Raw genomic sequence first — 24,833 nt, 5'->3', positions numbered from 1 at the left:
ATGACACAAATCATCCTTGTATTTTTTCCCTAAAATATCTGCTATTAAGTACATTTTGCGAAAATTATCTTAAGTGCAAAACAGATTAAAAACTCGACTTTGAACACCAAAAGAAAAATAGTTTAGGGTCGGCACCAAATAATTTCGGACGCATGTGTTGGTTGACTCAGTAACATATTAGGCCTTATATTGAGTTTATCATATTGTTTTAATTCAATCAAATTTAGTAATATGTTTGTATATGTAAGAAGTGTGTTATTGTGATAGAACTCTTCCATGTCTGAACGAAAATGCAGACGGCTCAATGTTCTCTGTTCTCTATGCATATTTGGAGGTTCAAATAGAAACTACATGGCAAATAAAGTACATGTATTTTAGTGTACGTACTTGCATACAAACACTTCCTGTGGTGTTAAAAAATGACATTTTAAAAATAAAATTCAATGCAAATTTAATGAATTACACTGTTTATAGAAATCATTTATAATTTCGTTGAATATATTTTAGTGTAGATTGTGACATGTGATTGCGTATCATTGTACTGACGACCAAAACATAAGAAATCTAACCAAATAAAGTTGCTGATCTTTAGGATTCAAACCAATTAGAATTATTGTTCTTTAGGAATCAAACAATATATAATTGTTGTTATTTAGGAATCAAAACAAATAGAGTAGTTGGTCTGTGATGCAAGTAACGTAACACATGGAATTGTATAAACGAATAAAGTAATTTAATGAAGCTGAGCCACTTGTTCAAATGAGATAAGCTTTATTTTAATATAGACATGTGAAAATACCTAATAATTTTATAATTTTATACGTTGATTTTGTTTAAGAAATTCATTCAAAAATTAGAACATACACTAAAACCTAAAACAATATCTATTGTCCGTATTTTATCCTTACCATGAGAAAGATAAGACAACACCAAGTTTACTAGTTCGGATCAAAACGCACATATTAAGAATATATATATGGATATAAGGGAAGAATTCATGTGGTACAAATATGTCAGCTGCGGGAGGCGGACTGCTTCGTATATCGTCTGCACCATGCTTAAAGTTACAGGTCATTGGTTGAATAAGTCGAAATATTTTCGATATTTTATTGTTCTTAATTACACATTATGCTAGTTGAGGCCATGGCGCATTCGCACGGTGTATTACACTTTGGGTTAATATGATTAGTCAATATAAGTATTTGATTAGTTGAAATATTCAACAATGACACTAGAAGTTATTCTTGACATGTATTCGCCACCCGACATGCTTGATAAAAAAGTGCTTTAAAAAAACTTTTAAACTTGTTATTTTAGCACAAACATGTGAAATATATTAACATGAGATAAGCATAAGCATGTATCTACAACTTTCAAAGATCTAAACTTAAACTATAAACAAGAAAATGAACTATATGTAACTAAGATATACATGTAACATGTGTTCATCAAAGGGACGTTTCTACCACAATGAACAATGATACAATAATAAGCATAGCACGTGTCCTGTTCACTACGTCACTTATTGTTTACAACTAAATTTGTCCTCCACAGATTTTTGTATTTACAAGTATTTTTTTGGTTCATGTATGTATCATATTACTTTAATTCTAACAATAATGCGCTAAAAAGTACTATGAAATAAAAAACAACAGCAAATACATTAAAAAACAAAATAATCTAAAAACATTGTGAATGATGGTATCCCTCAAATTAAATAGTCATATTCGCAGATATACGTTCATTAAATTATACAACAACAGACAACTGGGTAATTCTATAAGCATGTTGGATGTAAAAATGCATTTGTGGTAGATTATTTAATATAAAGTCATGTGTTATTATTAATTTTTATCGCGTGCTTTTTGTGTTGGAAAAATACTCTAAAGCGTTACTGTGACGACGGACTTGAATTAAAAGAGTTAAGGGGAATAAATACTTTTCTTCAAAAAAAATTCTTAGGAATGCCACAATTTCAACAAAATTATTAGTAATTCTTCCATAATTCCGAGAAGCGATACAGATCAAACAACATGTATTTGAAATTAAATAAAAGCCCGAGGTTGCCAAACTTCTTATATTATACATGTTTTGGTCTATGTTAGCATTTGTTGATGAAACTACTGGCTTTCGGCAAGTGAAATTCGCCAGAAATTAAAAAAAATAAAGTATTATAGGGATTTAACTAGAACTGTGTTGCAAATTACAATTTGCAAAATCAAGACAACAATTTCAAGAATAAAATTAAAAAAAAACAATCCTTGTGACATGATTTATAAGACAATGAATAACATGATTCTTGTTAGCTAATCAATGGATACACAAATTAATACCGATTCAATGATATTAAGATTTGTCAATAATACAAATTAAACCATAATAAAACAATAATACAATCAATTCACTAATTGTGTGTATATTGTGATATTGAAGTGTCATTTAGTTTTAACCTATTTATTTTTGCTCGATTACATCGAAAGGCTCAGGCTTATTGAAAGTCTCTCCAGTCAATTTTCTGTGCCTAGAACCAGTACTTGGTTTTGGGGAAATTTAAAAAATCGCTTCCACAGTCGGGATCGAACCCATGACTACCAGGTCGCTAGGCATTACACCACGGCGACCTCCATGTCATTTCATTCGTTATCATAAATAACATTATTTCATTGTGGGAATCTGTGAACAACTGCATGTAATACGGAAAGTATTCAAATAATCATTTAAGGTCTTAAAGGTTTGAAGTTAATTATTTAAAAATTTAAAGAAAACAATCTAATTTGCAACTGCAGGTGAAAAAAGTAATAGTATTTAACAAACAAAAAATAACAAAATAAACGAGCTCTTGCATTACAATGTACAATAATAGAAACTACCAACAATTAGGATGGTTTACTAATTAAACGGAACTTCAATTAAAGAAGAAGCATAAAATACATGTCTCGTTGCGTTTTTCTATAATATGAACACTAATAATATTTAAAAAAATTCAAAACCCTTACCTATTCTTCGTTTACAATGTTTTATGAATACATGCAAAACGGTGCTGAAAACTTGAAATTAATGGCGTTCAATCTAGTTTTTTTAAACAAAACAAATTGGTAAAATAGTCTTAAGATTCCATCTTTATTGTAGTTTTTTAGAAAGTTTAAAAAACAAGCCAAGGTTTATATGCATGGCGAAAACCTATTTTTCCAATCTTTTAGGCACTACATTATATGATCTTGGTCAAATCTTCATATGATCTTAATTATAATATGAACTAACTCTGAACGTTTCATTTGTTATGGAAAACATCAAAGATGGATCTAATGTCAGGGCAAATGCTATATATAAACACGATTATAATATACATATAACACGAACATTATATTACAGTCGAATAATGATTAAGAATTGTTATATATAACAAATATTGAGGATATAAATATTTCGTGTGAACAAAATGAGAATTTATAGGTCAAGTGAGTAAATCACATGGCATTATCGTATTTCGCGTGTTTCATAAGTTTTATTCTATTTTACGTTTTTTTTATTGTTTTAGGAGAAACATTGCGGGTACAATACAATACACAAAATCAGAATGGAAAAAAATGAAATATAAATATATGTTTAATATTTACATAACACGTACTAAATTAGTTTAATATGTACACTTATTAAGGAGAATTTTTGTAGGGGATTCACAAGAAAAAAGAACAACAATAACAACAAAAATAGACAATTACAATTGTGAAGATTTATAAAGCTCTACATTTTAAATATAAGTATTTAAGTATATTATTATACGGTATAAGTGTTTTAAATTTACATTATTTACATATTTACATAGTGATTACGCACGATGCGTTTAAACATTTTTAATATTTTTTTTGTTTACGTTGTTACGAAATTAAATTCGAGTACACTATGTTCATGTTCAGTTTTATTCCAATGTATACATTTGACGTCAGAGTAGGTAGCTTAAATATCATGACTATTAATATGCGGTATCGTTAAGGCAATACCTTAGTGACGTATTTCAGTTATGTGATAAATTTCCGGTTCCTTTTTTTTAATTTTAAGAGGATGGTTCGCTGTCGTGGGGATTGAGCTGCAATGGATTCAATCCTGGAAAGTTTGATCGTTCAAGCGTAGTTTGTTCCAACCTAACACGAAAAACAACGTTATATTGATACAGAACTAGCAATGAAAACATGTCACGTGGTTTTGTTATGCTGACTTATTAGTACATTAGAAGTTCATCATATTTGAAAACGAAGAAAAAGATCATTGCATGCGATGAAACAACTTAATTTAACTACCCCAATATATGTTACACACGTCATTACGTTCTACATAAACGTTTGGAAAGAATAAAGATACAAAATATGCTTTAACACACAATAGCTTGTATATACCATTTAAGTATTTTATTTTAAAAAGATGAAATTAATATTATTGATTACAATTTACATATGAATGATTCAATTTTTGAATAGAAAGAAATCGCAAAGAAATAATGTAAACACAAAATCTTAAATGAAAGGTAGACACAGTGTTAAAACGCTAACAATAGGTAGTCATTGTGTTATTGCATGATATCTAGACATTGACTATTCCTGTGCGGTTTCGATCTGCTTACCGCCGGGATGCTACAGAGGCGCTTAAACAAATGTGCTATCTGAGCTGCTGGTTCCACACACACTACACTTAACACTTCCATGGAAGTTGAACTGTATTAAAATACTTATGCACGCGTTTTTATAAAATATTGATTTGAATTAAATAACCTTATACTATGTTTTGATATTTCCTTAATTTGGTGTTGAGCAATTCAACTTCTCATTCTATTATAGTTCAAGCTTAAACCTAAACATATCTAAGCCTTTTTCGAAGCCTTGATTGAATGTGTACCTTAATTAACAACAAAATAATTAACTTTGGCTTCGGAATCGGTATGTGTCTGCCCTTGACCGTCGCTGTCCGGAACTTCGACATCTGCGTAATCATTATTCTCTAGCCTAACGGTCAATGCAGTGTACATATGATTTGTTGTCATCTGTTGAATAATAAAAAAAGAATCAAAGGAGTAATAAAACTAAAAAGACACCACTAGAATTAATCTTGTGTTATCCTACGTTTATTAATAGCGAATTATTAAATTATTTGTACAAAACATAAATGAAAGACAAAACAACAACATGAAATAACATGATAACGACTTGATGCTATGCTTTGACACTGAAATCCGTTTGTACTGAAAACGGATTCTAAGTCATGCAAATATTACAATTTTCTACACCTGTATTATTGTATGTTTAAAAGTGCCTTTAAAGTATTTATTTAAAAACAATGCATCATTATTATGATTAATTTAACAGTAAAAGCAGCGAGTTAAACATAATGTAGTCAAGAACCCTGATTATGTGAAACACTGGTTTAAATAACGAACGAATGCATGGATCATTACTAAGGTGACGTGATGGTCAAACCTGGTTAATATGCTTGCTACAATCAATTTCATAACTTAAAATGTTAATTTTGTACTAAAAGTAAGGCCTGTGTTCGCGTTTACTACTGTCCTACGTCGAACGTCAATTTCAGCAGTATGTGACATAGCATGTCACCTATTGAAGAAGACAAGTACTGGACTTAACTGTATTTGTAACATGGGTACATCATTACATATCAAAGCAAGCCAACTAGAAGCATCTTAACAAACCTGGAGTGAGGTGTACGATGTTGCCTCACGCTCTCTTATATCGTCGGAAATGACGTCATAATGAACGTTGTCATGACCCTCTGCAAAGAGAATAAAATCTACCACAATGTTTTTAAATGCCTTGTAAGGGTAACCACACGTCATACGTGGTTATGCGTTCGGTTTGTTTAAAAACATTGTGAAAACATTTGTTTATGATTTTGTAAGCAAATAAACTGCATATTACTGCAAAATATAGAGAAACAAATAATGTGATTGTATTATCTATTTATGGCATGCCGTCTGAGTAACGGTTTACAACATATTTAGAATAAAACATAGTAAATAACTAACCATGCGGTGCATTCGATGGCTGTACAAGTTCGTTCCTGAGAAGAAACAATATGGTATGATCTTCACATTGATAGTTCTAACGTTGCTTTCAATTCAATTAAACCATTGTATTGTCAGGCCTATTTAATACAAAATCTAAATGTTACCAAAAACGGAATATTTATTAAACGTATGCTACGTATATACTTACTGTTGAAAGGTAGTTCGAGTGTGGTTCCCTGTATTTAGAATAAAAACATGTTTCGTTACAAGACCAAACGAAAAAAACATACATAATTTGAAAATAATTATGTATATTACTTATAAGGATTCGTTGTTATGAAAACGTCTCTTTGTAAAAAACAATAGTCTGTTAAATGGAATCATAAGTTTTGGCAGCATGTTTTATAACATATTTTTAGTAAAAGATCTGCATATAAACAAGAACGAAATGTGACTAACCTTGTTTCCTCTTGAAGCACAAACAAGCGATGATAACAACCAGTATAACCAAACATGAGCCAAGTGTTGTTGAAATCCATGTAACAATAGACGATGTCTTCGCATCTTCTTCGGCTTTTACATAAAAATTTTAACGTTATATACATAAATATGTGTGTGTGTGTGTGTGTGTGTGTGTGTGTGTGTGTGTGTGTGTGTGTGTGTGTGTGTGTGTGTGTGTGTGTGTGTGTGTGTGTGTGTGTGTGTGTGTGTGTGTGTGTGTGTGTGTGTGTGTGTGTGTGTGTGTGTGTGTGTGTGTGTGTGTGTGTGTGTGTGTGTGTGTGTGTGTGTGTGTGTGTGTGTGTGTGTTATTTAATGCAAAACAACAAATGAAATTCTGTGAAAGACAAACCTTTGATTTCTCTTGCGCTGGGACAGCGTACATATCTATGTTACATATATTTCAACAATTTAAGTAAGTGTCAATACTACAAATACGTCATATATTAATTTTATACGTTGAAATTGGACATTCTGGTTGACAGAAACGATTTTGTCGATAGAAAGTAATTCAGGAGTATGATGTCTAAACAGAATTTAAAAAATTGTACATTGTAAATTTCTGTCTTATCAAACTGTGCCACACAATCTTGAAAACATGTGTGACCTACCTCTAGATCGGACTGTTGTCCCTTTTGTATCATCTATAATAACTTGACCTTCTGTTGATTTTGTGACGTATCTCATGGTTGTTTGACCTTCAGTAGATTTGGTGACACCTCTAATAGTCGTATAACTTTCAGTTGATGTTGTATCACCTGTTGGACCTTCTATTAAAATGGATAAAGATGATATTTATGTTGAGTTAATTGTACTTATATGATATAGCATTTTATAAAACTTAAAATAAAACTACTCGATATATGTACATATTCAAATAAAACTCGTGTTAACTAATCAAAATTATATAATATTTAAGATCATAAAACACTACGTTATTTTCACAACATTATATATACACATAATTAATTCAAACCTAGTTATATGTATTTTATTACAATCCACAAACAATGTCTTTGATTTAAATATATTGCAAATACACAACAACCATCTATTAGCCTAGACACTGATTAATTTTAACCATATATTACCTGATGCGCATAGAGCTTGTTTGATTCCATCACTTGTGAAATTTAATTTCCCGGTGTATCCATCCAAGAATCCGTATGATACATCACTATGGTAGGTTATGTCTTAAACATACAAAAAAAGATTAAAATATGCTCAAACATCGTGTTTATGCATGGCCATAGAAGTCATTATATATTGCTGTATAATATATAATGTTGTATTATATTATATTCAAAGGAAACCTATTCATGCTTCTTAATTTTTCCAGAAAGTAGAAGCTCCATAAGATAGTTGTATGTGTCAGTATAGTATTGTCATTTACTTATATATACTTATATTTATTTCATTGTGTGAAAATTAACAAATTAACTATTTCAAATTAAAACTTTACGTATGTCTTCAAGTGTGAACAAAATCTAACTGATGACAGTTCGCCCATTATCAAACAATAATTGAAATTACATTGGGAACATACCATAAGCCTATATAGACAGGGGTGGAAAAGGCGTATGCCCCTCCCCCATATTATTTGCGAAGTTTAACTTTATTCATTTTCTTTTTTTCATAAAATAAAACATATGGAGAAGCTGAATTGTTTAATCTTCTTTGTAAATTTGAAGTAAGCATATTGTTCACAATACGTCCTTTTTTTCTAAAATTTGCAGTAAACGGCAGACTCTATGCATTATTTTCGGTTGTCCGATATAATTAAATGATAGTAGTAGAGATAGTTTGTGATAAACTTGAGGCGCTTGTTGAAGATTAAACAAGCATACATGTCTTCTGTAAAGAACAGTAAACATGTAACCGATACATAAGTGTTTGACTGTAAGAAGGAGAGTATACCCAGATATTAAATTTTGTTGATTAGTTGCAATTGTTCAACGTTATTTTGATTTTTTGTAAGATCATATATGTCCGCTTTATATAAAAGGTTCTTACTAATGGAGTCTCTTCTGAGCAAGGTGTTTGCTCTGATAATTCCCGTCCAGTAGCATTGCTCTTTTTCATTAGTATATACATTGGTATTGTTCACACTTGCGAGGGTCGCTGGAAACCGGTCGGCGTCCAAACAAACCGCATTCCCTTTGCTCCATGTGTCTGCCCGGTGGTCCCCTATTACTGCTTTTGCAGATGTATCTGACAAAAAACATAAGCATACGTAGTCAACTTAAATGGTTATATTATTGAGTAGTGATAGCGTGTTATGCAACGCATTCAATGATACTGGTTATAACATACCCAGACAATTTAAATACACCACCAACAAAACAAGACACAGTTATTTGAAAGTTATCAGTGGGAGCTGAGAAGTCGATTTAAAGTATCAAATATACAAATTCAATGTTAGGCGGGATTTGGGGTTGGTAAGGTAATGTCCAAGAAACAATATCCTAATGGTTTCCCAAACATGAATGATTTTTAGCAGTTCAGACCAATCTTTATCAGGCATGCAATTTGAGTTAAGGTTTATTGTTTTAACGGTTTAATATAAATGTACAAGCTGAATTATTGGTATGTGGTTGAAGAACCTTAACTGTATATTTGTTTTAAATTGTCACCTTTGTGTGCATACCTGTAGCTATGCTGGTAATACACAATGGCTTGATAGAGTCTGACTTTGTACAGGGTTGCCAACTGAATGCCGCGTTGTAGTAAGCAAGGCAATCTCCATCACTTCCCGTGTCTTTTATGTAGCCAATTGCTGTGTATAAAATAGTTTCGTCTAAATTTGTAATAAATTATCACGAGCTATGTCTCGTTAAGCCAAATGAAATGTGTAAAGAAAGCATACGCTATAGCCCGTCATAAATATGCATTCATGAAGAATCGCCCACAAATACACCTAACTATCCAAATTGCTATATGATTCATATAATATGATACACATATGCAACTACTGTTTGGCATAAATTAATGTAGGTAATATTAATTTAGGTAAAATGTTCAACTATATGATTATTTTAAGTCGTAATGTTCGTTACATTAAATTAACATTATATAATGTAAATACATTCAACAAAAGATGCTGAAAAATAAACCTAACTGACCTGTGATCTGAGAGAAGACAGCATAACAGCCTTCTTCACATCGTGTGCCATCACATTTTCCAAATGAGATTGCATCCATAGATCTAGTGACGCAGCGGCAGTTCTTTGATACCTGCACAAAAGAAGGGCAACATGACACTTCTTTTATACAGACGTGAGGCCCCGACAATCGTTAATGTCTTGTTTGGACAATGCAATGAGGAATGTTGTCTTTTGCCTTCAAGGAATCACAATGAAGTTAGCATTGTTCGCCATTATTGCGCGCCGGCGGCAGTTGTAGGTTAGCAGATGTTACTAATTATTTTAACCCACCAATGACTTTTTGTTTTACTAAAAACGTTCGGCAGTGACTAGTATAAGGTTTTTCGCGTTATTGTCGTTGTCCAAGAACAGTATTTGATGATTATGAATGTCCCATATAATGAGTTACGCAAAAAGGGTATTTATCTCTGTGATGAACGAATTTTAGCGGCAACTCTTTGTCAAAGATGGCAAGGGGTTTCTTCCCGTATCCATTTGTAGCTGTTTTTCTCCAGTACAACAACTCTCGAATCATTTTTATGGACATTATATTCCTTATACAATCACCACACACTTGTGTCACGTATTACTATACTTTATAAATGCATAATGACTGTCAACATAAATAGTGTTTATTATATACCATATTGTTCATACGTATCGTTATTTGTACATTGAATTTGACAATTGGTGACTCGGACTCAACAATTATATATTAGGTTTATACTATTCAATATGGCATGAAAATTGTTCTTATCGAATAATGTATAATGTGTATGTGTTTGTCTATTTAAATTGTTTTCATATATTCGTGTAAACACTTACCGCCGGGTTAACTATATCTTGGCCATAACTTGTCTGTACTCCAAATAGTGTTGAATTGACACACACACTTTTGCAATAACCGATACTAGTTACTGTGTATGGTGTCTCATTCTGAACGACGGCGCAACCTGTAACGCGAACATATTGTTCGAAAACATCTCACTCAGGTTAAGTAACTTGACAAGTCTCGTTTGGCAAGCAACATTTGTGTATACCGATTTTGTTAAAGGAATACATTTAATTGTATGCATGCTTCTTTCCATGCATTTACACATATAACTTTTAAATCAAATATATTAAATCAGATACAAACAGTTACCATGGAAGTAAAATGGAACTTTAGCTGTTACATAGCCTATCCAAACATCTGTGGTCTGTAGTTTGCCACTGGTTTCCTTCACTTCAAAGAAGACGTTCTTGTAAGAAAGTTGTGGCGCAGCCATGTTACATGTTGCTTGAAGCCATTCCGTTGAGTCTTTACTTACCCTGTAATTCTCAGCTGATGTTGAAAAAAAAACTCGAAGAGGTTAAGGGAGCATTTGTATATGAAACAATCCGCACTAGTGTTACATGTTTACATAAAGAATCATGTTATTTGCAAAGATAAAACAACTACTTTTATATAAATGTATCAATGTATACAGTATAGTAAACTTTTATATCATGTACTGTGACAAAAACTGGTGCACAAGCAAATAAGAAAATTGCTAAAAAACATAATGTTGTCTTTTTTTATCACACTTTTTTCTAGAGAGCACACTATATTTATATGATTATTTCAAAGAAACAAATTGGCTATGTTTCTTATACGGTGAATAATGCCCCTTTAACCTAACACTTATTATAAAACGCTTGATGTTGTAAACATAGTACACTACGGCCATTTATACTCTCTAAACTAACCGTGTGTTGACTTATTTAAAACGATGAGCACTCCTAATATTCCAAACAAACACATATTGTCACTATCACACAGTCCTGAATAGGAAGAAAGTCAAGATGCATTTGTTAATGTACAACTTAATATGTCAAAGTGTTTCCGGTTTTGACAATACTCATTAACTTAAGATCATAACATCACAGCATCATACACGTATGTATCTCCAACTCGCATAGAAGTTATAACATGCTTTACATTACTCAGAACAATACACCCAATGGTTAAGCTATTTAATACAGTATGAATTCCCCCAATGAAATGCGTGTTGTCATTTAAAAAGTATTCATATACTTAAGAATACAAGTATAATTATGAAAATAAATCTAGTTGCAACTCATTAACAAATGTTCCGTTATCAGAATACTAAGAATTCTTAATATAAATAGTAAGTTTAATCCGTACTTTCCGCAAAATACAATAATTGCTATAAGATTAACAAAGCAATTGTCTGTAAATGTATTAACTATCATCATAAGGATATATTTCTGTGAAATCCATAGTTTCAAAAGGATGATGTGCGAAACTGTGCATAAGCACATATATTTCTTCCTCCTTCAGGATTGGTTGCGTATATGCATAACTGTATATTCTGTTCATATTATGTACGTTTAAGTCTCTGAACATCACACACGTTTAATAGTCTGTGAAACATTTACTTTTAACACTGCAAAACATATGCGTTACCACTGTGAAACATATACTTTTCACAGTTTGTGGAACATATTCTTTGAGCAGTTTGTGAAACACATACGTTTGGAAGACTGTTCAGCATATACGTTCAACAGACTGTGCACCTAAAATATTTGACTCTCTTAAAAACTTAACGTATAACAGCCTGTTTAATATTTATGTTCAACATTCTATTCAACATATACGCACAACAGTTTGTGTATTATTTACGTAAACAATCACTCAACTGAACTGTAACCATTGTATGCATTTAATGACTTTGAACAAATATAAATATAATAGTCTTTGCAACGTGAACGTTCAACACGATGTGCGACAGGCAATCAACGGAACTAGAACAAAAGCGATGAACATACCGAACATAACAGAACATACTAGTTTATTTTCGACTCAAGCATATATACATCTCATCGTCATAAACGTACATATGCAATAGCAGCATGAATTTTAATTAAATACAAAAATACACACGATCTTAGCTTATCGCAACAAATGTATGTATTACATATAAACATATTTGCCTTTATATATATTTCCAATAGTGTGCAATACATTTTGTAATACTGAGGTTACATGCCGAACACAAACAGTTAGACACCGGAAACTAAAAGTTAATATTGTTGCCGCCTGATACTATTCCGGGCTCGATCCCCACTAAGGGAGCGTTCTAAAGAACTCCGAGTCATACGCAAGTTCAGTATTGTTGTATTTTTGCCCTTGCGAGTGAAAGCTAGATAGACCTTTAAATGTCGAATAAGTAAAAAAGAGCAAGAGCAGAGATGAATATTCGTGGATTATTTCTCTTACTTATTACTAAGATATATAGGATATTATAAATCTGCTTGCGACTATTTGTCTTGGCTATCACGCGTCTTGGTTTAATTTGCGTCTTGTTTCATTCCGTGATCATATCTTAGACAATAAATGTAGAAGCGTATGGTAATAACAGGAAAAGCTTTAACAACTTCATTGGGCTGATTCTTGTTTTACCAATTAATAGCTCGTCTAACACAATCATTTCGGTTGGTGTCACGTCTTAAGATGTTCACATACCTGATATTTCGTATGACAAAATACGCATTTGAACAAGTTCGAATATGACTTCATAAGTTCGTTAACTTGGTCACATGACAATTAAAGTGCAGTAGTCGTCAATAATTATTAAAAAGCACTTCGTAAACAAAAATGTGTACGATGACTTTGAGAGCTCTTTTTGATAAGGATCAAGACTATCTGAATCAGTTATTATGTACATTAACAAATATAGAATGTTGGGTAAATAAAAAATGTATGTGTCGTGCATTTGTATCGATTTTATCGCATGTCTCTTTCCAAATCCCAGATGACATGTTAGTCAGGTAACTAGCAGGACATCGCAATTCTCTCTCCAAATCCCGGAAGAAATGTTAGTCAGGTAACTAGCATAACATCGCAATTCTCTCTCGAAATTCCAAAAGACATGTTAGTCAGGTAAATAGCAGGATTGTTCCGTTTTAGTAGCATCTTTGGGTCTTTTATTAATATATGTCACACCCGAAACGTCTCATGAGTTAAAGTAGTAAACCTCCATTAAATGACCCGAGGTAAAACGTAAACAAACGATATTGACTATCTAGTACGTAAGTCAACACAAACGATATGGACTATTTAGTACGTAATTCAACACGTACACAAACGACATGGACTATCTATTACGTAAGACAACAAAAAAGATATGGACTATTTAGAACGTAAGTCAACACAAATGATATGGACTATCTATTACGTAGGTCAACACGTTGCTCCCTAGTAGGGAAGCATTAAAGCATAGTTGCATTCAATTAAGCTTTGAGTATCTTCAAATTTGCTGAGACATAACACTGATGTTAATTACAATCCTTGTATCAACTCAACAGTTTAAGCTACAGGATGGTGTTTCGCTATAAAACAATTCAAATATATGAACATGCACATTTGAACATAAGTATTGATCCTTACATGTCTGTTTAACCACACGACTTTGCGGTTGTTACGATCCCGAAGTTCGCGCACACTTAATGAGGACATAAAATCCATCACAAATATCGTTGTAAGACGGTCGATTACGCATGTATCCTAGTTAAGATTTAGATACAGATTAACCAACGAGTTAACATTTGCACATTGTATTATTCAAATACTTCGGTAGTATAATGTAAGCTATGTTTAACAGCTGTTTTAGAGCACGCGAGAGCGATTTATTATTTGGTAGTGATTTAATATCAAACAATATAATTCAACATACGGAAACTGTTATACGTTTCAAACATTATGTCGAAATATTCGCCTAACATGTGTTTAGATAAAATTATGGTCCTAATCTGGTTCAATACTACTGAATTGCAAATTAATGTTTTTAATATACAATTGCATTATAATTATATGACTTTAGTTCGCTTTTTTGCGCATTTGTACTCGAAACCTGTTACGTCTTGCGCCGGATAGTTTGTCATGGTCATTAGATGTCTGTTTGGCAAGCACACTCTTGTCTAATTGCATGACTATAGCCACAATGGTGGTCTGTATTACAATTTGTATACAGACGTTCTTGAAATGTGCATAGTGTGCAACGACAAGGCGAGACATAGAAACCATGTTTAACTATAAGTAGCCTATAATAAACATGTTCAGATTGGTCAGAATTGTGAGGAACTGCAAAATAACTGCATTCGGAATCGTGGTTATCTGTTCTTTTCCCAGAAGTTCCCTTTGCACCATTGTTGTTAACGTATGTGAACCATCAATGAAATTATGCTAGTGGAAAATAAGGTGAGGTCCACACATCTTATTTAAGAAAGATTCGTTACAATTATGTTAAGTTGTGGATAGGCAAAGTTACATGTGTTTGTTCCTTTGCAATGCTTATTTATGTATCAATATTGAAAAAATAAGAAAAAAAAAAGATAATAGTATGTTTGTTTATATTCTTAGTGCAGCAATATAAATTATATGCCTTAATTCAGATGGAAACATCTATAATGTGCATACCACAACACGATGTATTATCAATTATATGCTTTTCTTGATGCAAAGGTATATTTGATATAATATAATCTATTGTTTTTTTGATCGTATATAAGTCAATTAGCCATAATTTGCTTTCGAGTACAATTCAACAGCAATACACATAAATATAGTAATTTCCTGATGGCCATGTAATACTAATATTTCTGTAAATAAAATGTTAAAAACCAACTAACTTTATTTATTTCTTGTATGTATTGTTTTTGTTATATTTATTCTTTCATAACTTATTGAATTATGTTTCTTGAGAAACAAAACGTTACTTAGAAAGCACCTACTTAGTATTTGTATACAATAGTTTAACGAATCACGCGACATTATGACACAAAACAACTTAGTCGTACTTGTAAGATAAAATACGAACACTCCAAAACTGTTCAATCAACAATAAACAACGTATAAATTATTAATCATCATCAGGATGAAGCGTGTCGACTTGTATCAACTAATTTGATTGCCTTAAAGGAAGTTAAATCTGTTGATCGATAATATAATTCAAGTATCTCAATGTCCGTTAGGCGAAATAAGTTTGTTTTATCGAAAGACATCTAAAACAAGCAGATGTAAGTAGGGCATAGTAACTTTATATGATTCACTTTGTAGTTATTGTATTCCAACTTTAATACAATTGCAAAGACGTACTCAATATTTCAAATATTTATTTAACATGATTTATTCAGTAAATGTTTGTTAATTTACAGTTTATTAAGCGAATTATCGAATGCAGAAAAAAGATCCTAAACTTAATAGTTAACAGAGCAAATATAATCGAAATAAGCACAATAGATTAAAAACTCAACCTGGGATGGGAAAAGAGGTTTAGGTTCGGCGTAAATACTTGAGTCGATAGGGTTAACGGAAACATACAACTTTTTAACACCACATTACATAAATAAATGGTGTTAGTCCTTAATAGATGAAGTACCAGCACCATTTATGTATGTAGTGTGGTGTTAAAAAGTTGTTTGTGCCCGCTAACCCTATTGGTTTTCAAATTCAATATATCTTACACGTGCGCACTTTCGGGCATGATCTCTTCTATATTTATGTACTTATAATGTAATGAATGTGCTTATGGTTCCCTTTTAAGACACATGTTGATGGTAGGTAAACTAGATCAGTATACATTATATTTAGTATATAAACATAACAACCATACACCTCAGCTGAAACCGAAGGAAAGAAAGGTAATTTACCATGAGGCCCTTTATTTTCAACATGGAGCCAATAGCCGAACGGGGAGACGCAAACAAATAGACTAGACAACACGCCTAAGCACAAAAACACATGACTACATTGGATCAACACCAAGGAAAGAAGTTGGTATATTGTGAGGGTAATTTATACATTAGCGGTTTTATGGAGCTAAAAAACTCATATGTAACCCAAAGTTATTGACTTAAAAGGAAACTTAACACAATAGACAACACGGAAAACATGAATAACGTGAAATCGAGAATTATTAATAAAACTAAAACATTTTGAAAAGCATAATTAATCATAATTGCATGTACTATTAGGTTAACTACAGATGATGGAAGTAACAGCTTCTCAAGTACTTAGCCAACTTCGTTTGATGATTTTCTCTAACAGAACGTTCCTTTCAAACATGGTTCTAAGTCCAACATGGCATTTCTTTCGGGAATACATACATGGTTTTGATTCTATTGAATGTTTCAAGATAATTGTCATTTTTACAAACCGTGAACACGTCCATTTCGTCCCGTTGTTGAAAACAAGCTGCCTTTTAAAATGGCAGTAAGAAAAGTGAATAGAATATGAACCCTACCACTTGACGTCCGAAGTTTGTCTCGGTAATATATGTATCGACATCAGTAAATATAGACTTTAGATCCTGAAACTAAATTCGAACCAACACTTGTAAAGGTTTACAGTGCGTTCTAGTTGATACTGAGAAATCAATATTTTCAAATACAAAATACTGTACACAATAAATGACGCACACAATTTCATTTCAAAATGTACACATAAGAATAGCAGTTCTTAAACATGTGTATAAATATTCCCTATGAATTGTTTGTATACGCATGTAAAATATATGGCCGTAATTTGGGGACGCTTAAGAGGGTTGGCGTACGTGTAGGAAAATCACATATGTTTGGATTTTATGTAATTTTGCAGAAATGACATGTATGAACGAAGAGTCGTGTAACTAGGACAAACTTCAAGTCATAGTTGAAAAAATAATGTATTAAATTCTTCCGAAACAATTGGTAAAGAACATACCGTCCGGCATAAATTTGTGTTTCATGAACTTGATAGAAGCAATACAAATAAATAGTGTCGCATGCATCATACCGGTCTCTTATGAAACGATTCAAATCAGAATAATTTTTTTCAAGTGTAAGACATAAATTGACAAAGAGTGAAAACAAGTTTAAAGGTCATATGTTAAGATCTGTATTCATTGTCATTAAAGTGGTTTAAGTCTTGATATAACGATACTATCATTTCTAGTATTAAATTGATTTGCGATTACTGCTAAGACAGAACACAAAACTGTATTGATTGTAACTTACGTCAGGTTATGTTTATACACAAGTATACACATATATAAACAAGCATGGATAATGCATACGTACAATGTCTTATTGCATTCAGATATTGAATTGTTATGTGCATGGACATTTAATAGCAAAATTTACTTTTTCAAACACAGCAAACATTTAACAACTCACATGTAATTCAGCATACGGCTAATCTATTCCATTTTCCGTATAACCCCATAATGCTGGGAAATTTACACAAGTAATGTGTTTGCTCTACAGTGGGATTCCAAATAATAGTATGTATGTAAATCTAGTCTTACCATCGCCAAAATATTAATTACGCTATTTGTTCATAGAAAGTCTGTTTTCTGAGTGACTTTAGAAATATTTGAACCTCTGTAAATTTCGTCTGTGTATTTGCATAGTTTTACTTGCAAGGAACATAATTTACTCACATTTCAATCTTGCACTATTTACACTCGTGATAATATAATATTTATGGATACATATCAAATAAATTACAAAGGTACTATGGTACTATCTTACATCACCAATCCGTTAAAATGTACGTGTTAATAACTCCTGCAGTAACATGACGAACCCGTGTGCGTTTAATTTCTAAGAAGTCAACATATCTCTGGTGTCATTGACTACTTAAACTTTGACGAACGGATTAGGCCCTTGACTGACATCACGCTTGTCAAATGCTTCGGCAGAGCCTCTTGAATGCGCCGCGCTCACTGCTGAGCTGTAATCCCCATCGCTTGACGAGAGGGCAGGAGCATGCCCAATGCCACCCACATGGTCATAGTCGTCGTTTCCAAGAAGACTTATCGCCTTAAGAGTTGCAGAAGTAACGTAATCGTTGTGTGTCGTGATGTTATTAATCTGACATGATCCCTGAATATGTTCATAGTTACCCTGGCGCTCCAGCTTCAGTTTATTATATACATTGTCATTGGTTATACCACGAGTAGTTGCGGCTCCGTCAGTGGTGCAATCATAATCAGTACAGTCGACTTTGACATTTCCACGCGGTTCCGACGCCGGTTCATCAATAGAATGGTAAATGTTCTCATCAAAAATGTCTTTCTCAAGATCCTCTGAATTGTTGTAATTATCGATGTGTTCTATCACTGACTCGGTTTGTTTTTCAAGTACAAAGCTATTGCCACGATATGTAATTATACGTTGCGTTTATTTTTTGTAGACTTTCTTTCCTTGGACCTATAAGTTATCCTCATTATTTAATGTGTTTACTTACTGCGTTCATTTGTATGGTCGATGCTGTTTTAATAAGAAGACCAAATTATTGATGTTAATCATGAGTGAGTGGTCATTAGCGAATTTCCAAGAACTGTACGGACGGGAAATGTTTGTTTTATTTAAACTCCAATTGCACGATTTGAAATGTTTGTTCGGTTTTGAAAATAATAATCTACGAGTTACAGAATCAACAGGCTAAGGTCGAAGACGTTATATAAGAATCAGTCTATATGTAAAGTTTCAAACGTAAATTATTCTAATATCGTTGACTTCGCGCGTATTGTTTGGTTTTGTAACTCAACGTTTATTTTGCGTAAGTGTGATACTTAATAGTATGATACTAGATCAAAATGAGTCTTGAAAACAATACACTTTATGAATAATAATAAAAAAAAATAAAAAAATTTCTTCAGCAATTGAACAATAGTTTGTACTTATAGTAATTTACTGATCCTTAGGAAAGGTAATACAGTATGGATAATGATAAAACCTAAGCCTAATGAATGTGGGGGGTTGGGGGGGATAACCTGAATAACCCCTTTCAGACTATCTGTCACGCCGCGTATAAGAACAGTTGGTCGCAAACTAGTCTCTCAGTCTTCTGATTATTTACATGAATTTTTTTTCGATAATTCCTTCATACTATATAAAAGTGCAACACGTACACGTTCACTTTTTTCGTAAACTCGATTCTCAGTTTAATGTGCATCACCATAACAATGCAAATATATGTCATGTATACAATGTAAAATGCAAGACGTTCTTTTCTTGTGGGTTGCGATATCCGTATGGTCCGTAACATTTTTCATATTGTGGACACTTAACCTAATTGTTCATCTGCACTTTGTGTGGTAAACTTTTCTTCGGTGGTCTGCTTATCAACATGAAACATGAACAATTTGTAGTTGTACTATATAAAAAATGCAAGAAGTAGTTTTCATGTATGTTAGGCTATTCTTCGCAAAGTTATTACACCTTGACATTAGGCAAATTTGGATACTTACATCGTTGGAAACGTGTACTTTGAAACGCGAACTTTTCTCTCAGTTTTCTGCGTATCTACATGAAACTTTATACATTGTTTGTTTATTATGGAGCGGGATTCATGTCAAAATTGTAATGCGCAATGTTGTAAGCCGCTAAGTGCCTAATGCTTAATGCTAAACGACAAACCGCAATACGTTTAACGCTTGACTGCAATTCGAACACGAAACTAAACCAAATATAAACAAACTTGTTTCTTAATATTATAATACTGTCCGTATAGTTTTGGGCATTGTTGTAAACCGCTAATGCTTGATGATAAACGATAAGCAGCAATACCCACAAAACTGCAATTCGAATACGAAACTAAACTTATACTTGTCATAGCTAACTGTAACTGAAACGGTATCGACGTAAATTGTCGCCCTTCAAGTTTTTCAGTTGTAGCATGGAGTTACTTGCCTCGTATTGACGAGCGGAAACTTTCATGAGCACACGCTTTCAAAGCGAACAACCATGTGATTATAAAAATACACGTGCACATCAATTGACTTAGTAGCATGTGTATACTGGTGGCAGTGCGCGATGAATTTTGAATAATAGCTGCAGTTCCAGCTATTTATATACATTTTTTATTTTGATGGGGTCGTGTGCTGTGGGTAAGGACTGGAGTATCCGGGGAAAAACACACCCGTCAGGTGTTCTGACCACCAACCAAACTCGCATGCAGGAATCAATCTGGAGTAGCCAGTGTGGCAACCACAGCGCTAGCCAGACAGCTGGGCTTTTTTCAGCTCATTTAGAAGACATTATTCGGTCATATTCCCAATGGCAAAACGTCTTTTTCTCAAATGCAGTGAAAAAATGTCTATAATTCAATTTTACAACAATTTACCACAAAATTCAGTAATTTTACTCATAATAATTTTTATTTTAAATGAGCATGTGATCTGGTGACTTTCAATTATGTGTATGCTTTGCCAGTGCTTTGCCAGTTGAGGGGCATTAATTGTTACCCTCGTCAATCTGCGCATCTGTCCTCTAAATTTCTGATGAGCAGAAATCAGCAGGGCACCCGTGTCCTATTGAGACATTTCAAGCTATATAAATATTGTAACATACTAAAATTAAATGATAATTGAGATTATTCTCAATTTTGTAACTGACCGAGTTTTATTTTGTTTGTTGAAAATAATGGCATTTTTTGACATTGCCTGTTGTTTTAAACATTGTTTCAGAGAAACAAATTCTGTTGATTAGTGGTTACTTCCATTAACACTAGCAGGCATAAGGTAATGCATTAATATAAAGCTTGCATTAATATGATAGGTAAGGAATCGATAGTAAACGCAAAATTCATAGGAAACATTGATACATTATGTCCGCCTTCCGAATCGTGCACTTTGGGAATCTGATTTTCAAGCTCCTACATTCGAAGACAAGCAAAAACAGATCTCACGAGTTGCCCATGTCCGCATGTCCGTTAGAAGTTATGTCAATTTCCAATCAGTGAGGAAATGGTGCCCTATCAGGGGCGTAGCTGCTATTAGGCACAGCTGCCCCGGGCCTACTTTTTTTGAAACATAAAAACAAATGCTTCAACTTCAAAAAACGCGTTCAAATGTTGACCCTGAGGGATGAGGTTTTAGAAATCTGCATTTCATATTGACATACTTCTCAGACAATGGATTCTGGTCGTGTTCAAAGGACATATCTTCCAATTATCAACTCTACTACTTTCTATGTGCATAGATTCTAGCTCGCTTCCTTTCACGTGTCTTGCTGTAACAAGTTTACATAGATCTACGTGTAGATCTACTCGTCTTCCTTTCAACACTACAGTAAGTTGTAATCGATTATAGTTGAATTTTTAAGAAACATTCCAAATGATGTTTATGACCGCGGAAATTTAAAATGGAGCACTTGCCCCCGTATCCCGATCCATTGACTGAATCCGCGTCGGTTCGGTCCCTTGATGCCGAACAAAAGCAAAATTTAGGTCTCTGACATTGGGATAAAACAGTAAAATATCAAAGAAAAACACGCCAAAGCCTTATATTTTCTTATCTTATTTGTTGTCTAGATTTGCTTTAAATATCATCACAGGTGTTATAGGAATTAAAAAAAATCAGGGGGAGGACCCCCGGTTTTATGTATCATATCTGGGCCTACAGCTCAAAAAAAGCTTGCTACGCCCCTGCATAAAGACACATTTCTAGTCTGAAAACAATTTCTTTGCCTGCTATTGTTTTATTTTTTGGTGTAAGCAAATAAATATCTTTTTGGCATGACAATCTTATAGTGTATGACCTGTTTAAAGTGGGTGGGCAAAACAGTTTTACCACCGAGTGTCTCTAGTTTAAAATGTCAACACTGGTGGTAAGGAAGTGGCTATGATGATTGATGTTGTTTTCCTTTTTTTCTTGCATATATTTCATTCAAAAAGATGTTTGCACTAATTTATATTTAAGAAATAATCGACGTGTAAGCGTTGGTTATTGCGGTATTAACCAACGGTTTGGGGTTCCGATTCGTAGTAATTAAACCACGAGGGTGTAGCTCGAGTGGTTTGATAACAAGCATCGGAACGACAAACCATTGGTTATTACCGCAACAAACGCATACAATTGATTATTTCGAATCTAACACGATTTTATTTATAAGTTATCCGCGATTTAAAGCTTATAAATGAAAATTATATTGACATAACTTCCTCCACTTTTTCGTGAAGACGTGACTTCACCACAGCAATAAAAATCAAATGACGTCGACTTTATTCATAAACTATGCGCCGACAATCAAAATGACGTCATACGTATTTGTAAACATAAACAAATATTTTGCTTATTAATTAAAATGAAAGGGAAATAACCATCTTAAAAATACATTAAATGAACGAAGCATGATTTTTTGTGATATTTTGGTCAAAGAGAACTGCAAAACTCGGAAATGTATTTCTTTTTTCGAATCTCGCGTTAGCGCCAGTGCATTTTACTGAAATAATTTTTGGAATTTCCAGAACTATTTTCAAAACATTTGTCTTCGTCCTTAGTTTGTTGCAGAATAACCAACGATAATTTTCCTTCCTTGTAGATAGAAAAAAGTCACGTGCCGTGGTAGAATATAAGATAAATTAAAAGTGATCTTTGGGTATTTTTCTTCAAACTGGATGTCATTGTTTTGAGATAAGAATGTTGGGTAAAACGATATCTTAATTCCTTTATAAAGTCTGAGGTAATATTTTAGACTGTGTGACTATCTGTCCATAAGAAAAATGTCTACCTCCACGTTTTGCACAGGTCACTCAATATTTAAATCCATGCATTCGAATTGCAATAATTTCATTTTGATTAAGCATTGATATAATATACGAAAATTAACAACCGCAACTTTTTTTAAGAAACTGTGTGAAACATTTAAAAGCTTGCTGAACGCAAATTTATCGTTTGATTACGTCATTAAGTAGAGCTGATATCAAGTTTAGTTTCGTTATCGATTTCAGTTTAGCGTATTGCGGTTTAGGGCATTGCGGTGTACAGTTAAGAATTAGGCGATTAGAAGTTGCAATATTGCAAATTGCCGATATAAAACAGACAATATCATAACAAAAAACTTGAAAAGCGGACTGGAAATTACAGAAAGAAAAGTACATTTACAACATTTCAACAGTGATTGGATAGTAATTGTTCATTAAATATAATAAACAAGCATTACAAGCTTGTAATAATGCGCATTACAATTTTGTCATGAAAACCGCTTCATACCTAAAAAGGTAATATGACTTCACGTTAAGTCAGTGTCGCTTGTCTGTCCGTGATGTATCATTCATCTGGTCATGTTGCACAACAACTTGTCGGACTTCAGAATAACAAAAAGCGTTATTTAATTTGTTAGTCATTCTTTCTGACATTCCTTGTGCATCTTTGATTGTACAATCTTCATTTATCTCCTAGTGCTTTATAATATTCGCTCTGCGGGAATTTTTTTTTTCGTTTAATCTGCCCTTTCTCCAGTACGAACTTAGTGTGGACGGTTCAGTTGCATGTGTCTAATGACGTTCCCGCGTGAAGCATTATCTACTCGGGCTGTTTGCCATTACACGCACATCGTCTTTTTTGCTGGCAATTCTGAATCACTCCTCCTAAGTAATATATGTTAAATTCCATTGTGTACCTATATGCATTCTGACTACAATAATAGGGTAAGTCCCCAATACATTGAAAGCACATAAAACAGACATATTTATTAGACATTCTGCATCTCCGATTTAATTTGCTTTGATAGCGGATTGCTTGTATGTACCGTATTTAGGAGATGGACAAAAATTTCAACGCGTAAACATCATTTGAGATAGTTCCTATCATCACTAAAAGGACGTTTATTTAGGGAAGTTACTAATTGCGTCTGTTATCAGGAGCAAAATAACTTCATTATCAGTGAAAACGCACAATTTCGATGGTGGATGTTAGTGTATATGCGGTGAGTATTATATTGTTTGAATTTATGTCATTTTCACAAATTATTATATTTTATTTCCTCATCGATCCATCGCATGTAGACACTTGATGTTGCCTGAGAATTTGTTTTCATCATTTATTGAATAGAATGTTTGGAATGAGGTTCAAAGAGTTTTTTTTAGAAACACAAATGTATTGTATGTGCTTTAATGCATTCTATACAGCTAACGGGGCATGATCTTTCTGTTTCGTAACAATCATAAAGAATGTTCAAAATACATATAAGAGTTCAAGTTAATGTAATGCCCTTTGAAGATAAAAGTCAATACACCTAGTTAAATTGTATACTGGTTTGGCACACGCATTTTATTTAATGTATGGCAATATGCATTTTAACAAAAAATGGTGCTATGCAATTACAGGTTTATTTGTTGAGATTATATAAGTGGTGTAGTGAGTTTCAGG

The 24,833-nt window shown here is 33.0% G+C and overlaps 1 protein-coding gene across 1 annotated transcript; it reads right to left on the bottom strand.

The window, feature by feature from the left end:
• Window positions 1–1,093: 1,093 nt before the first annotated feature.
• Window positions 1,094–11,615, bottom strand: LOC127861280 (uncharacterized). The gene is made up of 14 exons (XM_052399728.1): window positions 11,383–11,615; window positions 10,799–10,978; window positions 10,480–10,607; window positions 9,634–9,745; window positions 9,159–9,287; window positions 8,525–8,722; window positions 7,603–7,704; window positions 7,123–7,281; window positions 6,473–6,586; window positions 6,222–6,249; window positions 6,032–6,066; window positions 5,699–5,778; window positions 4,891–5,035; window positions 1,094–4,142 (listed from the first exon to the last, which is right to left on the bottom strand). Exons 1-13 carry the CDS (start codon window positions 11,435–11,437, stop codon window positions 4,892–4,894), a joined length of 1,464 nt encoding a protein of 487 aa, XP_052255688.1. The 5' UTR covers window positions 11,438–11,615; the 3' UTR covers window positions 1,094–4,142; window position 4,891.
• Between the last annotated feature and the right edge of the window lie 13,218 nt (window positions 11,616–24,833).

Source organism: Dreissena polymorpha, chromosome 15, assembly GCF_020536995.1.
Source record: "Dreissena polymorpha isolate Duluth1 chromosome 15, UMN_Dpol_1.0, whole genome shotgun sequence".
In the NCBI taxonomy this organism is placed as follows: domain Eukaryota; kingdom Metazoa; phylum Mollusca; class Bivalvia; order Myida; family Dreissenidae; genus Dreissena; species Dreissena polymorpha.
This window is presented reverse-complemented; position numbering and strand designations above follow the sequence as displayed.

Bases quoted from the DNA above. Each gene is read 5' to 3' on its own strand.
- LOC127861280 (XM_052399728.1), bottom strand. From the start codon at position 11,437: ATGTGTTTGTTTGGAATATTAGGAGTGCTCATCGTTTTAAATAAGTCA. The intron at 7,705-8,524 runs GTAAGAACCTTT...TGTATGTTTAAG, and splicing joins GCTCAGAAGAGACTCCATTA to ACATAACCTACCATAGTGAT. The intron at 6,067-6,221 runs GTAAGTATATAC...GTTTCTTCTCAG, and splicing joins ACTCGAACTACCTTTCAACA to GAACGAACTTGTACAGCCAT.